The following is a 25,657-nucleotide window of genomic DNA, read 5'->3' on the forward strand; positions in this document are numbered from 1 at the left end:
CTTTCCATCTGAAAGAGGACTGTCAACCCAGCTAATGGCTATCATAAAAACAGCAAAATGACCCCTAAAACAAAGGAGGACAAACCTTCCAAAATTGCAAAAGCCCCAAATGGCAAGCTGCAATAACTGATAAGCGTGTATTGGCCAAGATTCTGAATCTTGTACATGGAGCATGACATTTTTCATGCCCAGTTCCGTATCTCTTTCCACCAACTAGCAGATGTCAAATCTGGTGGCATGTTGGTATGGTGGTAAAATGGCCAGGCAAAAAGGAAGGATAGAGAGATGTTACCAAGCAGCAAGGACTGCCTCCAACCCTCTGTAATTCTCTCCCCACCCACCATTGCTACAGCCCTGAGTTGCATTCACACTATACTGTACAATTATAGTGATACGATTCCACTTTGTCATTGTTTCGTCTCAGGGAATGCTGGGATTTACAGTTCTGGGAGAGGCTCTCACTCAGATCGCTAGTGCTCCCTCAAACTATCAACAGTGAAACAATTGTGTCGTGTGACTGGGCCTCTGGAGTCTGGCAACCTATTTGGTGAATGTTGTATATCCTGAAAGGTAGGTTAAAAGCAGAGCTTGGAAAAGTTATATTTTGGGACGACAGCTCCGAGATCTGAGGATGCTGGGTCAGGGTGGGGGGTTCTGGGAACTGCAATCCAAAAAGTAACTTCTCCATGTTAAAGATTAAAAATGAGGTCCAAAGTAGCATCTCCTAACCAAATCTTGCTTTACTGGACAGCAGCTGCTGTGAGTGATGGAGGTCTATTCTCCTGTCGTTCAGGGTATACAGCATACTGACATTTCCACCCTCTTCTTCAGTGACCTCAGGTGTGGAGGTTTGGACTAAAATCCAGAATGGACACAGGAGATACCAGTTACTACACACACACACACACACACACACACACACACACACACACACGTTCTCCCACCAAAGATACCAGGGCCGTGCCATCTGCTACCACTCATTTCCCACTCCGTTTATTAGAAAACTGCAGACATGGTTTAGAAAAACAGAAAGAGCTTCATAGAAAAGAGGCCCACGCGTGAGTCTGGTAAAAATGGTGCCGGTGAGAGTCGTGGGAGTGGATGTGACCCCACCGAACGCAGGGACCCTGGCCCCTCTCTCCCACGCAAGGTGCGCATGGGGATCCGGAGGGTGCCATCCCACGTTCCCCTGGGATTAGCAGCACCGTGGCAGTGGGAGAGCTGAGGAATGGTGCGGAGACGGGGGATTGGACCTGAAAGAAAGAGAAGGGATGCCTTGAGGTTCAGACAGTCATCTTATAGGCTTCATTTTTGGACGCAACTACAGTAAAAGCTCTGGTTTTAAAGTCCTATACAACTGAGGTCCAGCCTAGCCAAAAGACCATGGCCAATATTCTGCACCACCTTCTTAGTTAAGTATAGCTTTCGAAGCTCCCTTGGCTTCTTCATCATTCGAGACTCACTCTGTGCAATATTCACACACGGTTATTCTATACAGAAAACAGAATTTTCAGTGCAAGAAACAGCATGTGAAAAATATTTCTGTGCACAAGAAATGCTTCCAGTGCAAACTAGCCGTGTGTGACCTTTGGAAGGAATGGCCCAAATAAAGCCTCTTGAGCTTATTTTTCGGCAGAGAGAATAATATTTCTGCATAGAAACCTTATTTTATGCACCGAAAAAGCTGTTTCTTGCACAGAAGAGTTTTGCACGGAATAAGTCCCGAATTGCAATTTGGTTTAAAAAAAATGTGTGGGTTTTGAAGTCTCTCTCGGAAGAGGAAGAAATTTGCCAAAACTGTGTGTTGTGCCCCAGAGAGGAAATTAGTTCACAATTAGCTCGGTGTGATACACATAGCTAGTAGTTCGACTTCTTTCCTGCTTCTTCTCCAAAAGGTTTAGTTGTTATCATCCCCAGTTTATGGCTCCCTCATGGCTGCAAGCACATCTGCAGTCATAAAAGCCGGCTTTAGGGGTATTATAAACTAAGTTAAGCTGATGTATCTCAGAGTGGATTTCCAGGAACAACACAACATAACAACCTTTCCCTCCTAATTACGAGCTTCTTTTCTTTGGATAAACAGGAGCTCAGAAGCAAACGGCGGCATCCTGCTCTTATGCCTTTCGACGTATTCCGATATAAAGGGGCAGTCTTTCGCCCTGTACTGAAAGGTATTGGCTATGACCCTTGTTTTGGTTTCTGAATCATCTAAATAGAATTTGTTTTATCTAAACAGACTCATTAAGACTCTGACTCTAGAGAAATATAGGCCTGGTACATACCTTTAGGAATGTCTGGCCTGGCCAATTTCCCTCCAGAGGGAAGCCACAGCCACCAAACCACATGGCTTCCCTCCGGAGTAAAAAGAATCTGGGGAAAAACAGGTCCACTGGGTGGACATCTTGGCGCACTTGTGACATAAGTGTCACACAGCGATGTAAGGATGCTGTGCATCACTTACATAAAGATGGCGGACCCCGTGTGGAAAGGAGGCCGCCCTCAGGACGTCATCTACATGTACTAGGTCTAGGATTAGGGACTGTGCAGTTGGTGCATGGTCCCTAATCCTAGTATCGCCACCGCCACACCTCTTTCAGCCCGTCTGCCTCGGGCCTTAGTAACAGATGGACTCTCCATGTTGGAAGGTCATAAACAGAGATTGGATAAGACATACTTTGGGAATGCTTTAGCTGTGTGGCAGTGGGTTGGAGTAGATGACCTTTGTGGGTCCTTCCAGCTCTAAAATTGTATAGTTGATTGCATTTTATCTGGTTGTAATCCCGCCTCGATCCACAGGGAGAGGCAGGAAATATAAATTATTATTATTATTATTACTATTATTAGGATGCTCCCGATCTATGTGCCAAAAGGGGCCCAAACTCACCTCCCAGCCGCTTGGTGTGGCCCCTCCTGGCAGCCCCGGCTCAACCCTCCCAGGTGGACCCAATCCGACACAGGTGGGCAAGTTTGGAGTCCTGCTGTTGACCCACGGAGGTGAGAGGTCCAGAGACCTGAGGGATGTCCAGGAGGGGTTGTTTGCAAACACACCAATCTGAGGAGGCAAGAGGGAGAAAACAGAGAGAGTTTGGGGGCAGAAAACAGGCATTTAATACCAAAATAACTTGAGTCCCATCCCAAAATATTGTCCTTTGGACATAATACACATTGAGGAAAACAATGTTTGCTTTTTTTGTTTCTGCGCAGAAAAAACATGGGTTCTTTATGCAACCTGTCTAAATATTACAGAAATTGTGTAAATATAAGTCCGTCTACTATATTAGTCTGCTCTACAGGTTTAGGCAGCCTTATCTCATCAAGAAGATACACGAGTGATATTTCTTCCCATTCCTTGGTGGGGGCTTGAACATGTCTGCGCATGAAGCTCCTTCGCAAAAGACAAAGGTGGGTAACAAAGGCAGTCCCTGCGCACAGCAGTTAAAGGGCCCTTTGCCTGTCCCATTCCATCAAGTAAAGGCTAAAGCCTTCTTAGGTTTTCCTAAAATGATCTGAGGGAGGGCTGTGTACCTTGGGGTCCCCGTCTAGCCGTGCCTCGTTCCCACACCGTGGGCCCCTCGACGGAGCTCAGATCTTGACATCTGTCCATTCGCTACCATTCTTTCTCTCGCCAGCAGGGGGCATCAGCTGGGCATCTGCACAGAACCAAGACAAGAGGTTGGTTAGGAAAGGCCATGAGATGGGACACCGTCCCTTGAAGGACCAAGCCTTCAAGATCTCCCTAAAAGCCAAAATTATTCAACTGAGACTGTTGTATTTTGGAAGTATCATGAGATGATGAGAGTCACTGGAGAAGAGGACAACACTGAATAAAGTGGAAGGCAGTGGGGAAAGAGGGAGACCCAAGGACAGCAGAGTTGATTCAGTCGAAGAAGCCATAGGTGCCCTGAGTTTGCAAGACCTGAGAAGAACTGGGGGCAACTGGGTTTCTTGAAGGTTTCTCGTTCATGGGGTTGTCATGAATTGAGGCTGACTTGATGGCAAACAACAACAAAGCCAAAAGGAAGGTGGGGGAGAGACATAGGATAAGAGTTTTGGTGGCTTCCCTATCCCTTCCTCCATGTCCTTATTTATTCTCCAGGGTTAAAAAGGAATTAGAGCATTGGTCATCATTCATTGTAACATGCCTTCAAGCTATTTCTAACTTAAAGCTATGGCAGGGTTTTCTTGGCAAGATGTCTTCAGATGGGGCTTGCCATTGCCTTCCTTTCATGCAAAGCAGTGGGACTTGCTCAAGGGTTGCCACTGGGTTGCCATGGCTGAGCAGGGATTTGAGCTCTGCTCTTCCACAGCCTTAGTCCATCACTCAAACCACTACCCCACACTGGCTCTCTAGAAGTTTGGGGGTATGTATGTATGTGCCTTAAGGTCGCCATAAATCAGAAAGGACTTGAAGGCATGCTATAAGAAGACGCTATTTTGAGTCCCAATTTTGGGAGGAAGATGAGATAGGAGGGATGGAGATGGAGACACTCTGCCCAGCTGCTTACCTTGCTCTTCTGCTCTGGAGGCCTCAGGACTGGGGCCAGAACAATTGTTATGGAAGTCTATGTTAGTCCGTGACCACCTCCTCCTGCGAGGAGATGGTGCTTCTTCAGGCCCCGTATCCTGAGGCTGGGTCCATGAACCTTTCTCACAGTCCTTGCTCAATGCAAGGACACTGCAGTCCCTCCTGGCCCTGACCATTGCTGAGCTGTCCACAGCCCAACCCTCGGGTCTGGAGGCTGAGCAGGGCATGGCAGTGGCTGACGGAGGCTGGTTGCCGTTGGTCTGAGAATAGACGTTGTTGACCTTTGCTTTCTTGTGCTCATCTTGGGCACTGTAGACCTTGTACCGAATCATAAGGATGATAATGAAGACTAGGACAGAGGCCACAATGATCCCCCCCAATTATAATTATCATGGTACCCCCCAAGAATTGAGTGTGGAGAGAATGGCACTGCAGCCCATCCTGCGGAGTGCTGAACTGGGTGCAGCCGAGGCTCCTTGTGGCCGTAAGGGAGGTCACTCCATCATCATAGACGGCCAAGACGCACAGGTGGTAATCCCGTCCGGAGGCCAGGTCCTTGACCAAGAAGGCTTTGCTGGTTGGGGGGATCATTCTGAGAAGAAGACAGAAGAAAGGACATGATGAACATCTGAAAGTGCTTTCAATGGGGTCAGATCCTGGGTCCACCTCACTCAGACTGGTCTCTAGACTGAATCACAGCTGCTTTCCAGTCACAGTGAGTTTGTTGGCAAAGGTAGGGGAAATGATTTTCAAGACTATGGCTCCCAGAATCCAAAAACTCCCAGATTCTGACAATTGTAGTCCAAGCATCTCCCAGCTTTTCCCCCAGCTTCAAATCTTTTCAGCATCTACACCCAGCGACTGAACCTGAGATCTTCTTGCTACAAAGCAAATACAATGGGCCCTTGGTATCCGCTGGGGTTTGGTTCCAGGACCCTCCGTGGAGACTAGAATCCATAGATGCCCAAGTCTCATTAAATACAATGGCATCAAGAAATGGTGCCCCTTATATGAAATGCCAAAATCAAGGTTTGCTTTTTGGATGATTGAGTCCATGGATAAAAAAAATCTGTGGATATGGTGAGGCAACTGTTGTCTACCAGTGAGCAATGGTCCTTCATGGTTCCAGAGATAACCTACACCACCCTAGTTTTCCTTAACCTTTTCCCATGACATGCCACCTCATACTCACCAACATGTTACAGAGGAAAATTGACAGTGGTATAAGAAAGCGTGGTTAAGATGGCAAAAGCTTTGAATGAGGATGAACACACAAACTAGAAGAGGCTGCAGCAGTTTGCTTTTGCCTGAGCCTACTGGGAAGAATAAAATCCTGCCCCCCTTGTCTCCTCTTCTTGTCTACTGAGTTAATAGAATACAAACTACTTTTGCACTTTGAACTCAGTTTGCAGAAACAGAAATAGGCGGAGGACAAAGGAGGGAAGTGGTCAAGGGAGAGAGAAACCGGAACATTTTAAAAGCAGCGGAAAAGGTAGGAAGGCAGAAGATTGATCAGAGCTGGACCTTCCACATAGGGACAGATGGAGGGCGTGCAACTCATGTTCCAGCCCCCATTGAAGACCTCTTGTCACCTCAAGCAGCTAGTTCATAGGATTGCAAGTTGTTTTGTAACAGTTCCCTCCGGATCCCTGCAAAGCATCCTCAGCCCTCAAGCCACTCCGGTTAATGTTCGTGAACTCCATAAAGTTGCATGGCGACTAATAAATATTTCACAGCATAAGCATTTCTGAATTATAGTCCACTTCCTCAGATGGCCCTGAGGATGTAGATTTTAATCCAACACCACGAAAACAATAATAAATCAGTTACGCCGTTTGAAAGTAATGTTCTACAGTAATGACCAGTGCTTGTAACACCCTGTTTGCTAGGAAAACAAAGGGCAACGTTGTTAGCTTTTGATGAAAATGCAATGACATTTGCAGTTTTAGACTAATGGGTGACATGGTTATTTCTTGCAGGAGGGCTGGAGCGAGGAAATATTCCTTTCCTGTCATCGCATCCAAGATGCGCGAGGCAACGCTGGCACGTTCTCCAGCCCCTTCCCAGCCATTTTTTTTTATCATGCGCTCCAACATTTCACCAATGCAAATCAGGGCACGTGAAGCCAAAAAACATCAGAATGCGGCCAAGACGGCAAAAGTTATTAATGAAGAAGAACACACAAGCTAGGAGAGGATGCAGCAGGTTGCTTTTGCCTGAACCAACTGGAAAGGGCAAGATGGGGAATGAAGTCCAAAATATATAACTAACCAAAGTTCGGGAACCACTGTGTTAGGTTTCAAAGCTCCTATTTATGTTGTGGTCACTTGGAGATGACCTGCTGTTTGGATTAGTGGGCTATTCTCTCTGGTTTTATGCTAATAGTCCTCCATGCTTTTACTGAAACAGCTTCAGCATCCCAGAAATACAAGGTTCCCAATGTTAGCTAGTGGCTTCCATGATAGTGGCAAATCTGCTTTGGATTGTAGTATGACATTTAAAGGATCTATCCAAGGAGCAGAACCTGAATGTCCAAACAGTCCCAACACCTTAAATGTGCTTCTCCATAGTACTAAACCTTTTTTGGGGGTGGCACTTGAACTCAGCACATTGGGTAATTCAAGTTCAAGCCAAAGCCAAGAACTCCCTGACATCTCTAGGGCAGTCTGGCCTGGGTTGCTTATGGGATAAAAGGCAACATATTGATCGGCCAAAGAAGGAAAGAAACAACGGAAACAGCCCTTTTCTGCAAAGGTGGGTTTTAGTTATGCTTTCAACTTTTGTATATTTTCATATGGTTGGAGATGATTTTAATTGTTTTGAACGTTACTGAGATTTTTAAAGGTTTTCTTTGGGTCCCTCCTGGGAGAAAGGCAGAATACAAATTCAATAAATTAATAAAATAAACATAACCGCTGGCAAGGTCCCTGCCCCAAGAAACATCCAGGGTCCTTTAAATTAGCAGAACCGGGGAAAGTGATGCCAGAGGAGAGAAGTCAGGGAGAGAGAGGAAGAAGGCAAAAGTAATGCCCAAGTCTTTGCTGGGGTTTGGGGCTTTTGCCAGGGTTTTGGGTGGATCTTGTAATCATAACCCACCTCCTTTCCCCCCTGACTGCCGCCTTCTTCTCCTCTTCTGAGTAGCTGCTCCTTCCCCGCTTCCTTGCTCTGAGCTGCTGAATTGCTTTTCTCCTTTCTAAAGACACAGAGAGGCTGTTGGGATGCCTCCCCTGGGAATGCCCTGGCACCCTGGCACCCGGCCCAGAACCAGCCTGCTTGCCTGCCTGGCCGGAAAGAAACTGCTCATGTTAAATGACCTACTTACTACAAAGAACTTGAGCAGAGCCATCTTGGTTGTGTATGTGCCATGTGTGCGTGTGTGTTGCAGAGGCACATGAAAAGAAGCCACTTTGAGACTTCTGTCTTGCTAAATGCAGGGAGAGGAGGCTCACTCCAAACAAACCCTTGAAAGCAAGGGTGCGCAACCGTGGCATCCATTTATCTACCCTTGGAGACCTCCAGGAGCCACAGAAAGTGAGAATTGGAGAGTAAAGTCACTATCCCATCCTCTGATTTGGCACAATTAACCCTCTTCTGGCTGCTTTTAGGTGGGTTTTTAGTCTGTTTTCAACTTAACTATAGCTTATGTGATTTTATATTATATTTTATTGTATATATTTTATGTGACTTTTATATTAACTATTTTCAAGGTTTTATCTGTGAGCTGCCTTGGGTCCCTCCGGGGAGAAAGGCAGGATATAAATGAAATAAATCAATAAATAAACAGACCTGCCAAGAAAACCCAGTGATAGGATCACCTTAGTGCTGCCCTAAGTTGGAATGCACACAACACACAGCATTGTGTTGTGGTTTGAGCATTGGCGTACCCTAGAGACCAGGGTTCGATTCCCTTGGAAACCCTTTGGGAGACTTTGGGCAAGACACACATTTGCGCTCGCCATAGAGTTGCCATAAGGCAGAAATGACTTGAAGGCACACGACGACAAGAAGTTTGCAATGGAAGGCAGTGCCGCATCTTTCCTTCCTCTTGAAGCATTCTGATGGAGAAGGGCTCTCTTCTTTTATTCCCCCCCCCCCCCCCCAAAAGCCAAAGCGATTACTCTCATCTCATGCTCTGCCCGACTGTGCAAAAGGATGTCTCTTTCTTCATTAATCCAGGCTGGCAGGAACCCAAGAGGCGCCTGCGCTCGCTCACACCTCTTTCGACCCACTCTTGGCTGGCTTTGGGAACATGATGTTCCTCAGGTGTCCTAAGGACAAGTTGCTTGCTTCCTGCTCAGCTGGATCTCTTTGCCTCCACCGTCTCCAACCTTTTCTACCCCAACTCCCTCCGTAAACTCCATAGGATTTAAAAATAAACCTCTTCTCCTTGCAAACAGTCATTTCCCTCTTTCTGCAAAACTAGGCCTTTTGCAAATTGCCTGAGATGACTTGGCATCTCCATGGAGGATACCTGGCCACTTTCTCAGCTTGCCCAGGCACTTTTAATATAATTATATAATAAGAATTACTATGTAATTCAAAGCATTAAAGCACTTTGCACTCCATTGACCCAGCAGGGGAGAGAGGAGAAGGAGGACAGAGTCTGGCCCTTCCCAGGTTGTTGTTGTTGTTGCTGTTGCTGTGTGCCTTCAAGTTGTTTCCAACTTATGGCAGGCTTAAGGCCATGGGGTTTCCTTGGCACATTTCTTCAGAGGGGGTTTGCCATTGCCATCCTCAGAGGCTGAGAGAGTGGGACTTGCCCATGGTCACTCAAGTGGGTTTATACGTGGCTGAGCCCTGGTCTCCAAGTCCTAATCCAATGCTCCAGCCACTATGCCATGCTGGCCCTTCCCAGTAGGTTCAGGCAAAAGCAACCAATGTTATTCATTAACTGCTCACAGCTTGCCATTCACACAGAAAGAGGGGGATGGAGGGAAGGAGGGAAAGATGAAGAAAACCCCAAGATAGGTCCGCCTTTGGATCACCAGAAGTTAAAAATGACTTGAAGGCACACAACAACAACAGCAACAACCGGAGACTCATCTGGCAACCCTAACAGCCGGTAAAAGCAATTTTTAAAGCATTAGAGAACCATTTCGACCAGGTAAACAAAGTGAGCGTAATTAAAGCAGAATGAAACGAGAGGCATGCATCCCCACTCCCAAAATCAACATAACCTTCCCTTATGGGGAGGAGGAAAGACCAAATGCTATTTCAATTACAGAGGCATGTGTTTTAAGAGTGGCGTTATTATCAATACTCATTACGCCGCCTGTCTCGTTCTTTCTAAATATGTTTTCCTCTGCCGTCTTCCATTTGCATTAATACAGTATCTGTTGTCGTGGTGGTGATTACTCTTTTTAATGTTTATTCATAAAATGCAGTTGTTTTTAACTTCATCATCGGAAGACACCTTGGATACTTGGGGGAAAGGAGAAAGGGAAATAAATCCATTAGAACAAGGGGAAGCAACGGGGGCTGGAGCTCTTGGAGAGACACAATTTACCCTTGTTTGCCATTTTTTACTTGGTTAAACATCCAGCGTGATGGAGAGGTTTGAGCATTGGACGACGACTCTGGAGATCAGGGTTCAAATTCAACCATGGAAACCCATTGTCCGACTTTGGGCAAGTAAAGGTTGGCATGCTTTAGTTGTGTATTCCTGCATGGCAAAGGGGGCAGACTAAAATTGCCTTTGCCGACCCTTCCAACTCAACAATTCTATGATTCTGTGCCAGATTTCCAAGGCTGGCCTGGAGGCTGTCTATGAGACATTGGTCCAATCTGCAGTGCAGTTTGACAGCGCTTTAACAGCCATGGCTCAGTGCTATGAAATCCTGGGATTTGTAGTTTGTTGTGGCACCAGAACGTTTCCAACAGAAGAAGCTAAACATTGCACCAAACTACCAACCCCAAGATTCCATAGCATTGACCCTTGACAGTTAAAGCAGTATTAAACTGCATTATTGCTGCAGTGCAGATTAGAGCATTCCTGGTGTGACAGCCCTCATTTTGAAAGGAAACAGACACAATTCCACACCAAGGTAACCTAGATTCGGCAACGAGATGACGCTGGATATAAAGAGACCCGCATAAAATCATGCAAATCGCAGGCACGATTCTCATTGCTTTGCATTAATTATCCTTCCTTTTTAGAAGTTTTTCTTTTAAATTGCATATTTTATTCAACCTAATTTTGGGATTGTCCAAAAACCAAAGAGAAAGCCTCTTCCCCAAGGAAAGGAAGGAGCTATCCTATCTCTACCTCCTCAAAAACAAAGAAGCAGCTTCTGCCCTTCTTCTGAGATGATGGAAACATGCAAACATTTCTCACATGCAAACATTTTTCAAAATGAACACGTGCAAAAATACCCCCCAGCCCAGCCCCAGAAGCATTCCAAAACCCCAATGTGTTTTCCTCTGCAGGCCCTCTCAAAATGGTGGCAAGAATCACAGATTGGGGATTGCAGTGGGAGGTGCATCATACAAAGGTGTGCCCAATGGAGAAATTGGCCCCGGGGCCCCACTTTGTTGCCCACCTACATCCTCTACATCCTCTTCATAGCCGTACGCAGGCTGATCTTGACCAGCAAATCCCGCATTCCAGCCGCGCAGTCCTTCCACCTCACCCTTTTTCTCCAGCGACGATAAAGCCTCCCAACGCAGAGATATGAGAAGGTGTGCCTGAGATGAAAAGGACCCCCTCCCAACCTCCCAACGCTGTTGGATTTCCACTGATCCCAGCATGATTCCTCAGCACCGGCTGCTAATAAATTATTCTCCAGCAATCTTCGGAGAAGAGGGTTTCATCAGGTAAAGCCGGGCCTTTTTTTAAATCTGAGGCCTGCTTCAAAAGGGCAGGAGCCTCCTGTCCAGAGCATTTGAGGGGAATCTGTCATTCATTCAATGGTGCCATGGATGGGAGTCAAGGTGGACTGTGCATCACGAAAGTGGAAGGGCAAAAAGAAGAGGAAGAAGGGGAAAGAGGAGGAAGGGAGCTACATTTTGGAGGCATGGGACCTTGGCCAAAATGCTGGTCCCTCCAAACCCATCATGGACCAAATCCTGGAGGTGGCTGGTTGTTGCCCTTAAGCCCTCAACTTCAACCTCTGGCAACCCTGTGAATGAAACATCTCCAAGACCCCTTGTCCTCAGTTCCTGCAAACCTATGGCCAAGCCTTCTTTGGTTGAGTCTATCCATCTGTTGTGGGTTCTTCCTCTCTTTCTACTACCTTCCACCTTCCCAAGCATTTTCATCTTTTCTAGTGAGCCCTGTCTTCTTATGAAGTTGCCATTTGCATGACTTCTCATTTGCATCTACACCTATCAATTAGCACAGACACAAATTTTAGGCAAAGCTGAATCCTCTTTTTGACAGAGGCGGAAAAACGTGCACCAGTTTCCTTCCTCCCCCACTGGTTACTCTGCTTCTCTGCCTTTTACTGAAACCTGATCTCCAAACAGTAGGAGGAGATAGTGCTTAGTTTTTTGTAGTGAAGTGTTGAATCATTTATTGATTTCTCCTGATCAAGTACATAAGAAAATAATTTCTAGAGCAGGGCAAATTTGGGTGGGGCAAGAGAGAAATAGAAGCTGGCCCTCATGGGGACAAAAAACCTCAACATCTGCAGCTTATTCATTTCCACTGTATCTCTGATACAACTATTATGGCTCCATCTTAAGCCATCCTGGGATTTGTAGTTTGGTGAGTTACTTCGACATCTCTACTAGAGAGCTCTAGTCCACATGTCTGAATGATAGCACTCATGCTCTTTTGCACGGAATCATGGAGTTGGAAGAGTCCCCCAAGGGCCATCCAATGCAGCCCCCTGCTGCCATGCAGGAAGACACCATCCAAGCCCTCCTGACAGATGGCCATCCAGCCAAAAAACCTCCAAAGAAGGAGACTCCAAGGCAGCATATTCCACCCTTTATCTGAGAGTGAAAACCTTCCCAGCCCTTGGCCCAACAATTACTACCAACCACTCCTTTTGGCCAAATGCCCATAGGACTTTTCAAGAGTTTTCCTTTATGAACCCCAAAGGAACTCACCTATAGACTAAGACGTCATCCGAGGAGCTGTTGTATTGGATCTGGTACATCCGGATGCCAGGAACATGCCACTGAGGGTACCAGTGGATCAGCACCGAGGAAGATGAGACCTCAGAAGCTGCCACCCCCTTCTCTGGAGTGGCCCCGGTTTCATTGGCACTCACAGGAAGGGCAGCCTTGGCCGAAGTAAGGATATCAGAGGGCCCGGCGGCCTCAGGCATCTTGGAAGCAGTGCTGTTGGAGAGTTGAGGCAATGGGTTGACCAACAGCTCAACGGTAGTGGTGGCTTCTCCAGCGGCATTGGAGGCAATACATGTAAAGTTCCCAGTGTCTTGGACAGTGGCAATGAGAATTTCCAGGGTGCCGTTGTCATAGGAGATGGTCCGGGAAGTATTGGCTATGACTTTGCCTTCCCGGGAGACCCAATGGATAGAAGGTTCCGGGTCACCCACCCCGCGGCAGCGAAGGACCGCTCCTTCCCCTTCCATCACTACTAATGGCCCCGTATGGCGGGTGATGAATGGAGTCTCACATATAAATTCCTCCTCGGGGATAGTCCAGAAGTATTTCCCCAGGAGGTCTGGTGGAGAAGCACAAGTTTCCAAGTCATCTTCTCTGGTGAGCCTCCGTAGCCACAGCAACTCACAATTGCAATGCAATGGATTCCCTCCGAAACTGAGGACCAGTGAAGAGAGAGGGGAGCCTTTAGACTTGGCGTAGACAGGGATGCGGAGGAAGAGGGGGTCAGGAGGGATCTTCTTCAGCTTATTGGAGGTCATGTCCAAGCGTGCCAGCTTGAGAAGGTTGGTGAAGACTCCTTCAGGGACATAATCTATCAAATTGTGGTCAAGGTTGAGGGAGTTGACATTGTTGAGACGGCGGATGGTGTCCCAAGGGACCTGCACCAGGTTGTTGTAGGAGAGATCCAAGTCCTCCAAGGTGCCAGCGAAGTCATCGAAAGCTCCTGGGGAGATGTCCTGCAGCTGGTTGTTACTGAGGATGAGATGGCGTAAATTGGGCAACCCTTTGAGTTGGTCGGGTCCAATCAGGAGGAGACGGTTATTGTCAAGGTGGAGGGCCCTTAATCCCCGCAGATCAGCAAAAGCATAGGGCAGGATTTGGCTGATGGTGTTGCGGGAGAGGGTGAGGTGTACCAGGCTGGTCATATTGGAGAAGTCCTTCCGGCGGATGACAGTTATGAAGTTATCGGTCAGGCGGAGCTCCACCGTACGGCGGTCAATCACCGTGGGCACAAAGAGGAGGCCCGTCTTGGTGCAAAGGATAGCCAGGGATGGCGAGAGGTTCTGGCACATGCAACGCTTGGGACACACTTGGGCTCGGGCGAGCAAGCTGCTCAGCAGCACCAAGACACACAGCAGCAGGCGCTCCATGGCACCATCAGAGGGAGACCCTGCAAGAGAAAGAAGACAACAAGGCGTCAGTTGTTAGGAATTATAGTTTGGTCCAATGGCTGAGAAAAGCTCAAGAACGGGTTGTTGCTCCCAGTTCATGCCCTCCAACACTTTGCAGATGAAAACAGAGACATGTGTTCCCAAGCAGCACCAAAATGTGTTCAAGATGGGAAATGTTGTTAATGAGGAGGAACAGAAAAGCTAGGCGAGGCTGAAGCAGTTTGCTTTTGCCTGATCTTATTGGGGAGGGGAAAAGTCCTTCCCAACTTTCCTCTACTCCATCCCCACTGAGTTAGTAGAGTACAAACTGAGGACAAAAATGGGAGGAGGGGCATTTTAAAACCCACTTGGAAATGAGATGACAGAGAATTAACTGGGACTGTTCCTGCCAGATCTAGACAATTGGAGCGTATGCTAGCTCTGTTCAGAAAGTGAGAGAGCTGGAGAAAAGAGAAGCTGCAGTTACCCAGGATAAGGATCAGGGCCTTTTCATCTTGAATAAGGTAGCAGGGTTCTCATTTATGCATTCAGGCAGGAACAAAAGAGTAAATACCTTCTAGTGGAATCCCTGTTATGCATTTCCACCTATTGTGTATCTTTTATTTTAGAGCTTAGGTGTTTGCCTCCAAGGTTGCTATACTACCAAACAACATATATAGAACAGTTGTGTATGGGGTGTGGGAGGGAATCCTGCATCAGAGACAGGGTTCCAGCCCTGCTTAGAGATGCTTCTGGAGATAAAACATCAGGAAAACATGTACTCGGCCACTGAGCTTCAGTGGTGCAGGGAACATAGGAAGCTGTCTTGTACCAAACCAGACTCTCAATTTGGCTCAGTCTTGTTGACACTAACTGGCAGTCGCTCCCTAAGGTTGCAGGAGACAGTCATTCCCAGCCTTATCTGGGGAGAAGGTGTGGTTTGAACCCAGGACCTTTCAACGTGGAAAGCATCTGTTCCGCCACGGCGCTCTGCCCTTTCCTTCATCTCCATTTACTCATCACCATCACGCCTAATCATCATGAACAGATCTCTCCTCCTACTCCTCCATACATTTGTACAACTCTCTCTTTCTTTGCAAGCCATCCGCCATGCTAGCTAGAGGCCATCAACACATCTTGTCAGGATGGGATTCCTTCCCTTAATTATGTGTTGCATGATGAAGAAACGCTGGCGTTCATTTCTCCCGACTCCCTGGGTGCAGCCTGTTCAGCGGATGACCTGGAGTCCTTGTCAAAGAGAAAGAGGAGGGAAGAAACCCTCTTCTCTACTCATTTACAATTTCATAACTCCCCCATGTAGACATATCCCCCGCCGATCCCCCCCTCCAAATCCATCTCCCTTTTTTTTTCCTGTAGCACAAATTGGATTTTTAGATTCGCGCACGTATTGACAGCGCGGTTCCATCAAGACATTTGTTTATCTGCTACGGTTTTTTATTTTTCTCGGTCCAACCTCATCCAAAGGGTCTTGATATGTTGACAAGGCTATTTTTTTTTCTAATACAAGCAGCATTGGAGGGGGAAGACAACAGACCCACAAAAACCCACAACTATGTCCCTTCCCTGTTCATCCTCCGACGCACATGCAATCTAATGGTTCACGGCTCTTGCAAAGAAGTCTCCATTTTTCTGTATTCTCAATAACTGCTTCAGATCCTTCTTTTTGAAATTTGGGGTTAGCAAGATTATTCCAAGAGCCAGCCTAGTGTAATGGTTTGAGCACTGGACTGTGACTCAAGGAGACAAGGGTTCGAATCTCCGCCCAGCCATGGAAACCCACTGGATAACCTGAAGCATGTCCTCAGCTTCAGAGGAAGACAAATGCAAAACCCTCTCTGAACAAATCTTACCAAGAAAGCCCCATAATAGGTTCAAGACGGATGGAGCTTGTTTTCTGCTGCTCCAGGGACTAGATGTAAATCAGTGGATTTAAGTTACAAGGAAAGAGATTCCACCTAAACCTTAGGAAGAACTTTATTTTTTCCTGCGGTGGAACAGACTGCCTTGGACAACAACAGCAACAACTCCCAGATTCCTAATCCATCATTCAAACAATTACGCCGCAAACTCTCCACCAGCATCTTGTGCCCTTCGCCTATCTCTTGAACCCGTTCCAATACCCCAAAGTCAAAGTTCTTTGCAGACAATAGCGCTCAAGCTTTCTAAGCCTTCCATAGCTTCCATTTCCCCCGAGTTCATTTCTTTTTCTTGGTCTGACTTTATCTGATTGGGGGAGCAAATTGGCAGGCCACTCTTTCCCCTGCAAATAGACGTGTCCTGCGCTTTAATTGGATACTTTTCATTTGTCTCTTTCCACAATAAGGAGAACAGATTATCTACAACCGGCTCTGACTTCACAAATAGGAATATAAATAACCCAATGAAAGCTAACATGCTCTTTAGCCCCTCTTAGCTTGATCTCAGGCAGTGAACAGTCGCGTTTCCCATGCAGCATTTCGAGCCCAACTCTTTACTGAATGGCAACTGGGGGCTTCCAGGTCAGGGTGCGGAGAATCCAGTCTGGGCTTTACACAGTGGCGGGTTACAGACCGCCATTTAGTATGTAATGAATACGTACTAGGGTTAGGAAGGGGCGGTGCTTCCGCACCTCCCTAACCCTAGTACATATTCTGTACGTACAATATGGCGGCGGCCATTCCAAACGGCCGCCGCCATATTTACGTATCAGACACTGTGCGTCCGCACATCTCGCGACGTCATAGAGGCACCACTTAAAGAAGCTCCATTTTGGAGCTTCTTTTTTGCTCCGTAACGGAGCCGAGTGGTTTGGCTGCAGCGGCTCCCTTATGGAGCAAACGGCGGCGGCGGCAGATCGCCGCAAAGCGGCGGTTTATAACCCGCCTAAGGCTCCAAAAATACTCTCCATGGTGCTAAACTTAGGCCTGTTACAGACTGGCCAAAATAAAGCTGCTTCGGGTATCTTTGGAGGACAGGTTTTAGCACTCCAGAGCCTTTAAATTCAAATATAATACACAGCGGGCCCTCCACATTCACTGAGGTTAAAGCCCAGGACACCCATGAATGTGGGAAAACCATTTTTTTTTATAATCCGAGAGAACAGCTCTCTAGGAATTGCTAAGTCCTCCACCGCAACTTCGTGGTCAACATTTGTTGGATGTTGACCACATAATTGCATTGGAGGAGCTACAAATGCCACAAGAGGTATCCTCTCTAGGAATCTCTGGGTCCTCCAGTGCAACTTCAGGCAAAGCTTGGCCACAGAAGCCATGCTGCAGGAGCTAGAGATTCCTAGAGAGAACATATTGATCAAATCCACAAAAGTCAAAGCCACCAATGCGGAGGACCAACGGTGTATCTCCAGGGCCTGAGCTGATTGGAAGTACGTGTCTCAGCACTTTGGGCAGAGTCTTTAAATTCAAAGACAGTCAGCCCTCCACATTTGCAGCTTTGACCTTTGCGGATTGGATTGTTGGTGGATTTGATTAATACGTTCTCTCTAGGAATCTCTAGGTCCTCCGGCGCAACTCTGCCAGATGTTGACCATAGAGCTGCGTTGAAGGACCTAGAGATTACTAGCATAAGCACTGCCCTAGGCATTTATAGGTCCTCCAGTGCAATTCTGGTGGATGTTGACCATAGAGTTGTGCTGGAGGGCCTGGAAATTCCCAGAGAGGTGTTCTCTCTGATAGTGTGTGTGTGTGTGTGTGTGTGTGTGTGTGTATGGTTTCCCCATATCCATGGGGGTCCTGCAGCCCTATCCCCATCAAATGTGGAGGGCTGACTGTAATTCCATTCTTTCTCAGCTCTTTTCCTGCAGACACATTACTTTGTCTTTGTGTTCCTCCAGCCCTTTTTCACTATCCTCCCAGTACTGATGCTGCTAAAAAAGTCCCAGTTGGACAAAGAAGAAGGGGATTGGTGAGTGTTAAAAGACGTCATAAAATGGAGCTTCTTTGTCAGAGGCTTTGTTAACTGAGGTATGGCTGTGCCTGGATTAGATTTTGTACAATCTTGACCTGGAAACCATATGGAGGACCAGTTTGGACAGTGAGCGTGTACGAAATAATAACATACATATATACATACATAAATCATAGAATCATAGAGCTGGAAGAGACCCCAAGGGCCATCCAGTCCAACTCCTGCCATGCAGGAACTCTCATTCAAAGCATCCCCGGCAGATGGCCATCCACTAAATAAGCTGCTAGTTGAAGCCTTTGCTCCCAGAACCTTATATTATAGAGAGCTATAGATTTATCTCAAGAACCCAAGCCGCGAAGACAATTTTCCCCCCCACAAAAAAAGAAACTGCACACCAGCAGAGAATAACAAGTACCATGCCAATGAATATCAAGTGAGATGAATATTTCATGATCAAATACTGGGTGAACAAATGCACGAGACAAAATTTAGTAAATATCTGCTATCATCTTAATTAATCTTAGATGATCAAATATCAAATATTGATTTTTTTTCCTACAAAAAAAGAAGAAAAGAATATTCAGTCAGTCAAATCTGCAACAGTAATAATAACAGTTGAGATCCTGCTCCTTGGCTCTGTAGTGTGAGATGACACCAATGGGACCCTGCAGCAGCTAGATTTCAGCCTGGAATACCATACAGACGCCACATAATAGGAGTCTAGTGTTGGACTAGAGCTTCATCCACATTGTAGAAACAATCCAGCTTGACATCAATTTAACTGCCATGGCTCAATGCTATTGAATTCTGGAAATGGTAAGTCTGTTGTGGCACTAGAGATGTGCAACCTAGGACTTTCGAGACCAGGGTTTGATTCCCAGCTCAGCCACAAAATCCATTGGGTGACTTTGGTCGAGTCGCATGCTCCAGCCGCAGGAAAGACAATGACAAACCTCCTCTGAAAAATATTGTCAAGGAAACCTGTTCTAGAACAGCGTTCCCAACCTGTGGGTCCGGATCCTTTTGGGTTGCCTAAGACCATCGGAAAACACATATTTCCGATGGATCTTAGGAACCAAGACACCGCAATTTTATGGTTGGGGGGGGGGGTCACCACAACATTAGGAACTGTATTAAAGGGTCACGGCATTTGGAAGGTTGAGAACTATTGTTCTAGAAGAATTGGTTTCTGATGTTTCGCCAGCATCTGTGGCTGGCATCTTCATTCTCTGAAGATGCCAGCCACAGATTCTGGTGAAACGTCAGAAACAAACTCTTCTAGAGCATGGCCACAGAGCCCCGAAAAACCAACAATAAGCTATGGGTGCTGGCCATGAAAACCTTTGACTTCACAATAGACAGATTAACATGGACATCACTCCTCCAAACCTAGGATCTCTCTCTCACACACACACACACACACACACACACACACCTCAGTGTCTTCCATGTCAAGAAAAAACAACTTCGCAAGGCTGGGTCAGTCTACTCTCTTGCCCAGGTCTCTGGGTGGGCAACCAGGGCAGCCTGCTCCTGCCACTGCACCGTACACCAGGTGACACCAACGCTAGGGATGCCACAGAGGTACAGCTGAAATCTGGACTGTCTCATCCCCCTTGGGACAGTAGAAAGGTATGGAACCCTTCTGCCCACACATGGCAGTCAGCACTGGCTGCCACTCTCACCCTCTTCCCCATCTCTCTTGCTGAGCATGGCTGAATCACCCACTCCATCTCACAGCACATGAAACGTCTCCTCTTTGTCTTTCCTCTCTCCTTTGCCCACCCCAGTGTTGCCTCCTCCGCTGCTATCCGCCTCCCATCTCTCCTGACAAAGCAAAACCACCATGAAGAAAGCCAAGCTGGGAGAGGAGCACGTGAGGTCTTGCAAGGAAACAACAACAACACACAAATCCCTCCAGGGAAGCAAGGCCGGTGGCATTTGCCAACACAGACACACTAGCAACGAAAAAGAACGACAAGACAACATCGCATACCTCCGTGACAGTAAACAGTCCTTGGCCTAGGAAGATAGGGATGCCAACAGCAGAGGGAACTGGGTTTGTTGTAATGCATAATTTAGACGAGATGCAGAACTGGCCAGGGCTGTAAAGATATGTATAGCTCCCAGAAAACAAATTCTTCATCTAGTCTAAATTATGCAAATTTGGGGATTTGTATAGCCTTCCCTACTTTCCATAATGTTTTAATTTTCAAGAAAGCAGGCTCATGACCGCTGGAAATCCTGTTAGCTGTCCTCTTCCAGTCTTATCTCCATAACCATAAGTACTAGAAACTTGACTCGAACTGGAGATCCAAACAATAAGACAGTTCTTTGGGTCCCAGCAACTGGGACTATAAGCATGTACAGACAGCGTCAGCCCTAAAAGAAAGGCATCAGCGCAACTGGGTTGTGGCTCATCACGACTCCAGTTGGCTCTGAAATGGATGCTCCGCTCTGGGCCCCACAACAAACTCCCACTCCCAGAATTCCATAGCCTTGAGCCAGGGCACTTAAAGCGGTGCCAAACTGGGTTATTTCTCCAGTGTGGATGCATTCTGATGTTGCTTGAACTCACCTATCCTGGTTTTCATCTGTGAAATGTTGGAGGGTATGCTTTTATATGCCAGCAGGGAACTGAATGTCTTATAGTACAATGGTCTTCTGTTTCAGCACTGTACTGCTTTTAAATCTCTGCTTTCAAATCAATGCTTCATTCAGTTTTAATTCTATAGATAGTTTAATAGTCTTTTTGTCTTTGTCTCTTTTTAGCTACACGTGGTTTTCCTTGCAATCCCTGCTTTGCTGTAAGTCACCTTGAGTCTAAGGCTGCATCCGCACGGCAGAATTAATGCAGTTTGACACCACTTTAGCCACCATGGTTCACACCTATGGATGTTTCTTGTGGCATCAGAGCTCTCCAACAAAGATGGCTAAATGTCTCGCAAAACTACCAATCCCAGAATATCATAGCATTGAGCCATTGCAGTTAAAGTGGTGACAAACTGGTTTATTTCTGCAGTGTGGAGGCATCCCTATTCTTCTGCCCCGAACCTATTTCCGCAACAAGTCTCTCCCCCCAAAAACTCACAAAGGAGTGACTCCTCCATTGTCAACTGTTGAAGGAATTTGTTGTGGAATTAACGTCTAATCGCTTTGGCACGCTGTCAAATATTTCATCGTCTGGCTCATTACCAATCAACCCCCTCGATATGGATATGGAAGGAAGTCTTAATTAAGAAAATAAATAGTAATCATATCCATTTGCAAACAGACTTTGCCCACTAATTTGTTGGGAGGCGTGGCCGCCCTTAAAGTGGGTTTCCACTGCAATTGCATATTGCAGCCACAAGGCATGCACACAAAACATAAAACGGATAGATTACTGTAACAGATCCCAACTGGACATGACAGGTTGATCCACTCAAACTCCAGTTGATCCATCTGTTCAGTAGCTTCTACTGATTAAAAACTCCTGCCCAGCTCAATATAGTAGCAATCAAGTCCTAAGCTGCTTTACAGACATACTATACAGGGGTATTGCTATAGAGACCAATAAAATGAGGGTGTTGCCTCTCCCCTGAGGCTAAGAGTATGTCACCCAATGGGATTCATGGCCAAGCAGGGAATCGGACCTTGGTCTCCAGAGTCATAGTCCAATGCTCAAACCACTCTGCCATGCTGCCCTAGAAACTACCATGAGGTAAACTATGAATCAGGCTTTGCTTTATAAACTACAAGGCCCCAAACTCCAAACTGGGCCTTGGACCCCTAACTAGACTTAACGCTAGAAACCTTGTTCTTATTATGTGCCTTCAAGTCAACTCCAATGGATGGCGAGCCTCTCCGAGGGTTTTCTTGGCCAGGTTTCTAGCTGACAAGAGAGTTGACCAAGGCCATCCTGTGAGGTTGAGAGAGTGTGTCTTTCCCATTTAAGGGCTCAAGGATTCAGGATTTTGAACAGTTCATTCCAAGTTTGAACCTGGGCAGAATTCTGCACTCAAAGTTAGAGGAAGGAAAGGAAACCTCTCCAAGAGATGGGAGATGCCAGTGGATTCCCAGCATTGTCCCACTGCATTGCTATAAAGCAGTGGTTCCCAAACTTTGGTGCTCCAGGTGTTTTGGACTTCAACTCCCAGAAGCCCCAGCCAGCTTGGTCAATCATCAGGAATTTGGGGAGCTGAAGTCCAAAACCTTTGGAAGACCATACTTTGGACACCACTGCTACAAAGGGAGCATTCAAATCAATTGGTGGTTGTAGAGTCTAAATGATCTCTGGTGGTCCCATCCCGGTTAGGCAGTAGCAAAAGGAGAGGACCAGAGACCACAAATGAAGGGTGCGAAGCAGTCCACAAAATGCACAGCTCTCCATCTCTTCCAGTGTGGCCATGAACAGAACCTGAGTCTTGCATGGGCATCCAAACCCGGGAGAGATGCCTCCAGAGGTGGAAAATGACTTTCTTGTCCCTTTTCCGCATAGTTTGTTACAATTAAGAGCAACGAAGTAGGGAATTAAATCCGGGGGTGGATGGCAGGCCACCTCAAGCCATCACCAGCTAATTAATAAATGAAGAGCGTAATGAGGAGCTATTTTGCTTTCTGCTGATGGCATGGCAATCCATGTGGGCCCCCGGGTTCAAGAGCAGTTCAGACAAGAGACAGATTTTGTTCCCATTGTGAAGGAGATTTGCTCCTACACACCATTTCCTTGCTGGGAAATCATGATGAAATTAATGAAGGCAGGAAAAGGGTTGCATATAGACACGTCTGATCCTTAAAGCTAAGCAAGATCGGCCCTGGCTAGTACTTGGATGGGAGACTGCCAACGAATACCAGGCTCTGTTTCACAGGAAAGAACTTGCAAAACCAACTTAGGGAAGTTGTTTTGGATAACTTCCAGAATCCCCTATCCATCCTGAACAAGAGAGTCTGAGACTTGTTGTCCAATAAAAGATCATTTTTTACCAAGCTCTGAGTAAAAGATTATGGAGGGGGGTGGCCTTTGGGGCAAGGTCTGGACAAGAAACAGACACAAGATCACAACACCTTCAATGGGTCGACAGGTCCTACAAACATGGAGGCAAGAGTGCCAAGCAAAATCTCTACAAAGAGCAAAAGCAAAGGGCAGCCGGACTGGAGGCTTTGATGCAAAGAGTTGAGTCACCTGGTATTATCATGGTGCTACTCACTCCCTGCACATGCATGCATACACAAACACACACACACGATAACTAATTATTCTCATCCTGATCTCACCTCTTCATTGAGGCTGCTGGATCCGTGCCCTTTCTTCCCCATCTCCTCCCACCGGCATCCATTTCAGAGCCAACTGGAGTCGTGATGAGCCTTTCCAGCTCAGAAACAAGAAAGATATGTTCAGAAATGTCCAGGCTATTGAGACAAGGGAGCACAAAGCCCACTCATATTCATTCATTCTCTTCCTCTGTTTGTTGTCGTTGTGTGCCTTCAAGCTGCTTCCAACTTATGGCGACTCTAAGTCAAACCTATCATGGGAGTTCCTTGGCCAGTTTGTTCCTTGCTGAGAGAGTGTGACTGAGCCAGGAATTAGACCCTTGGCTCCAGAGTCATAGTACAGCACTCAAACCACTACAGTCACCATGCTAGCTGTATAAAAACACTATAGCTTCATTGTGTTGTTGTGGTGTACTCTCCAGTTGTTCCTGACCTATCATGGGCAAATCTTTCTGGCAGGATTTGCTCAGAGCAGGTTTGCCATTGCCTTCCCTTGAGGCTGAGACAGCGTGACTTGCCCAAGTGTCACACAGTGGGTTTCATGGCAGAGAGGGGAATCAAACCCTGGTCCCCTGGGTCAGAGTCCAATGCTTAAACTTGTACCATTCCTTATTCCTAGTTGGAAAACCTGGCAACACTATCCTGCCTTGTCCAAACATAGTGGCAGTGGATGGCTTCCAGTTCAGGGGTGCAGTGAATCCATCCCTGGTTTTCTTGTTGGATTTAAATGGGTGATGAATGCTATCCTCTCAATAAGTTCAACACTTTGGATAGCTCCCATTGAAGGCAGTGGCTGGTGGGCTTCCATGCCAGGTGCTTGGTGAACCCACTTTTGTTGTTATCCCAGAATTTAAAGGGGATCTCCAAGAGGCTGAATTTATTTAGCAAAACGTTCAGGAAAGGAAGAGGCCCCAGGGAATCATATTGCAAACATGTGCTGGATAATGGAGCACACTAATGAATTTCAGAAGGAAATCAGCCTGTGCATTATAGACTATAGCAGATCCCATAGCAAATCAGCCTGTGCATTATAGACTATAGATCACAAAAAAGCTCTGGGTCTTAAAGAAATGTGTGTGCCACATCCGATTGCCTTAATGATTCAGGGAGAAATTGTAGCTTTGTAACACACCCTGAAGGGGCCAGATGCCATCTCATCTTAAAAGCTAAGTGGGTTTACCCTGGTTAGGACTTGGATGGGAGCCACAAATGAATACCAGATGCTGCAGGCTATATTTCAGGGGAAGGAACTGGCCAAACCATCTCTGGGGATTCCTTGCCTAAGAAAAACCTACAAAATTCATGGGGTGACTTGAAGACACATACACACAACATATAGCGCAAGGCCTAAATCCCCTAAAGGCACCAGATCCCTCTGATCCCGGAAGCTAAGCAGGGACTGGCCTGGTTAGTACTTGGATGGGAGACTGCCAACAAATCCCAGGTGCTGGAGGCTCTGTTTTGGAGGAAGGGACTGGCCCAACCATTCCTTCCGAAGAAAACCCTGTGAAATTCATGGGGATGCCATAAGTCAACAGAGAACTTGAAGGCACACACATACACACCCATATAAACACAACATCTGCTGCTCTTCAGGATCCTGGGATTTTTTTGCTTGAAGAAAGTCTCGATTTATGGTGCTCAAAGTCATTTATGCAAACTGGCATTAGTTTACATAATTTGCACGATGCATTAATATTGCAGAAGCGTTGGGCTTCCGTGTTGATATGCCACAGAGTTTATTTAGAGCACGTTGGTGAGCGAAACCAGGACAGGCGAGGAAGGGAACGAAGCAGGCAGAAATGTCAAAGGGATCAGAGAAAACCTCCACCGCCCTGAAGCTGTGCAGAAAAGCTCCATCCGTTAACCACTGTAATCCCTTTGTTTTCTCCATTCTGGATTCTCAGGCCGAGCCAAAAATTGGGTCGGTGGGAGGACATTTCAGGCAAAATCCCCACTTCTGTGCCAAAAACAGAGTAGAAACAGATCTCAATCCTAACCAAGTGACTACATGATTCGCCTGGAGCTGAACTTGGAAAAGGTCCCTGTTTCGAGACTACAACTCCCAGCAGTCCTTGCTGGCTGAGGGGATTCTGAGAGTGGTAGTCCAAAACAGGAACATTTGGCTTTGGATATAGAAAGTGGCGCACCACTTCCATCACTTTCTAAGCCCTCTGAACTGGAAAGATGTCTGGTTTCCATCTCTGCCAAATATTCCTCTGAGGACTAGAAACTTCAGGAAGGTTTCCAAAAGGAAAGAGACAAGGAATTAAGCCTGCTTTCTTCACCAATTGAATACATAGTTTGCTGCACAAAGCAAAGAGGCCTGGACTGTTCCCCCAAACCCAAGCAACTATATCTGTTGACCACTGACACTCGTTCCTGGAGACTAGGGTTCAAATCCTGGCTCGGCTTTGCAAACCCACTGGGTGATCCTAGGCAAGTCACACACTCTCAACCTCAGAAGATGGCAATGGCAGACCCCCTTTGAAGAAATGCACCAAGAAAACCC

The 25,657-nt window shown here is 46.7% G+C and overlaps 1 protein-coding gene across 1 annotated transcript in view; it reads right to left on the bottom strand.

Annotated features, from left to right (window-relative positions):
• Window positions 1–971: 971 nt before the first annotated feature.
• Window positions 972–25,657, bottom strand: part of LOC121915198 (leucine-rich repeat and fibronectin type III domain-containing protein 1-like protein) — a 65,639-nt gene continuing 40,953 nt past the window's right edge. Inside the window, 6 exon segments of the mRNA XM_042439185.1 lie at window positions 972–1,253; window positions 2,885–3,052; window positions 3,526–3,650; window positions 4,506–4,902; window positions 4,904–5,117; window positions 12,578–13,988. Of these exon segments, the coding sequence (XP_042295119.1) occupies window positions 3,583–3,650; window positions 4,506–4,902; window positions 4,904–5,117; window positions 12,578–13,968 (2,070 nt within the window). The 5' untranslated portion in view covers window positions 13,969–13,988 and the 3' untranslated portion in view covers window positions 972–1,253; window positions 2,885–3,052; window positions 3,526–3,582.

This window comes from Sceloporus undulatus, chromosome 9 (assembly GCF_019175285.1).
Source record: "Sceloporus undulatus isolate JIND9_A2432 ecotype Alabama chromosome 9, SceUnd_v1.1, whole genome shotgun sequence".
Lineage (NCBI taxonomy): Eukaryota > Metazoa > Chordata > Lepidosauria > Squamata > Phrynosomatidae > Sceloporus > Sceloporus undulatus.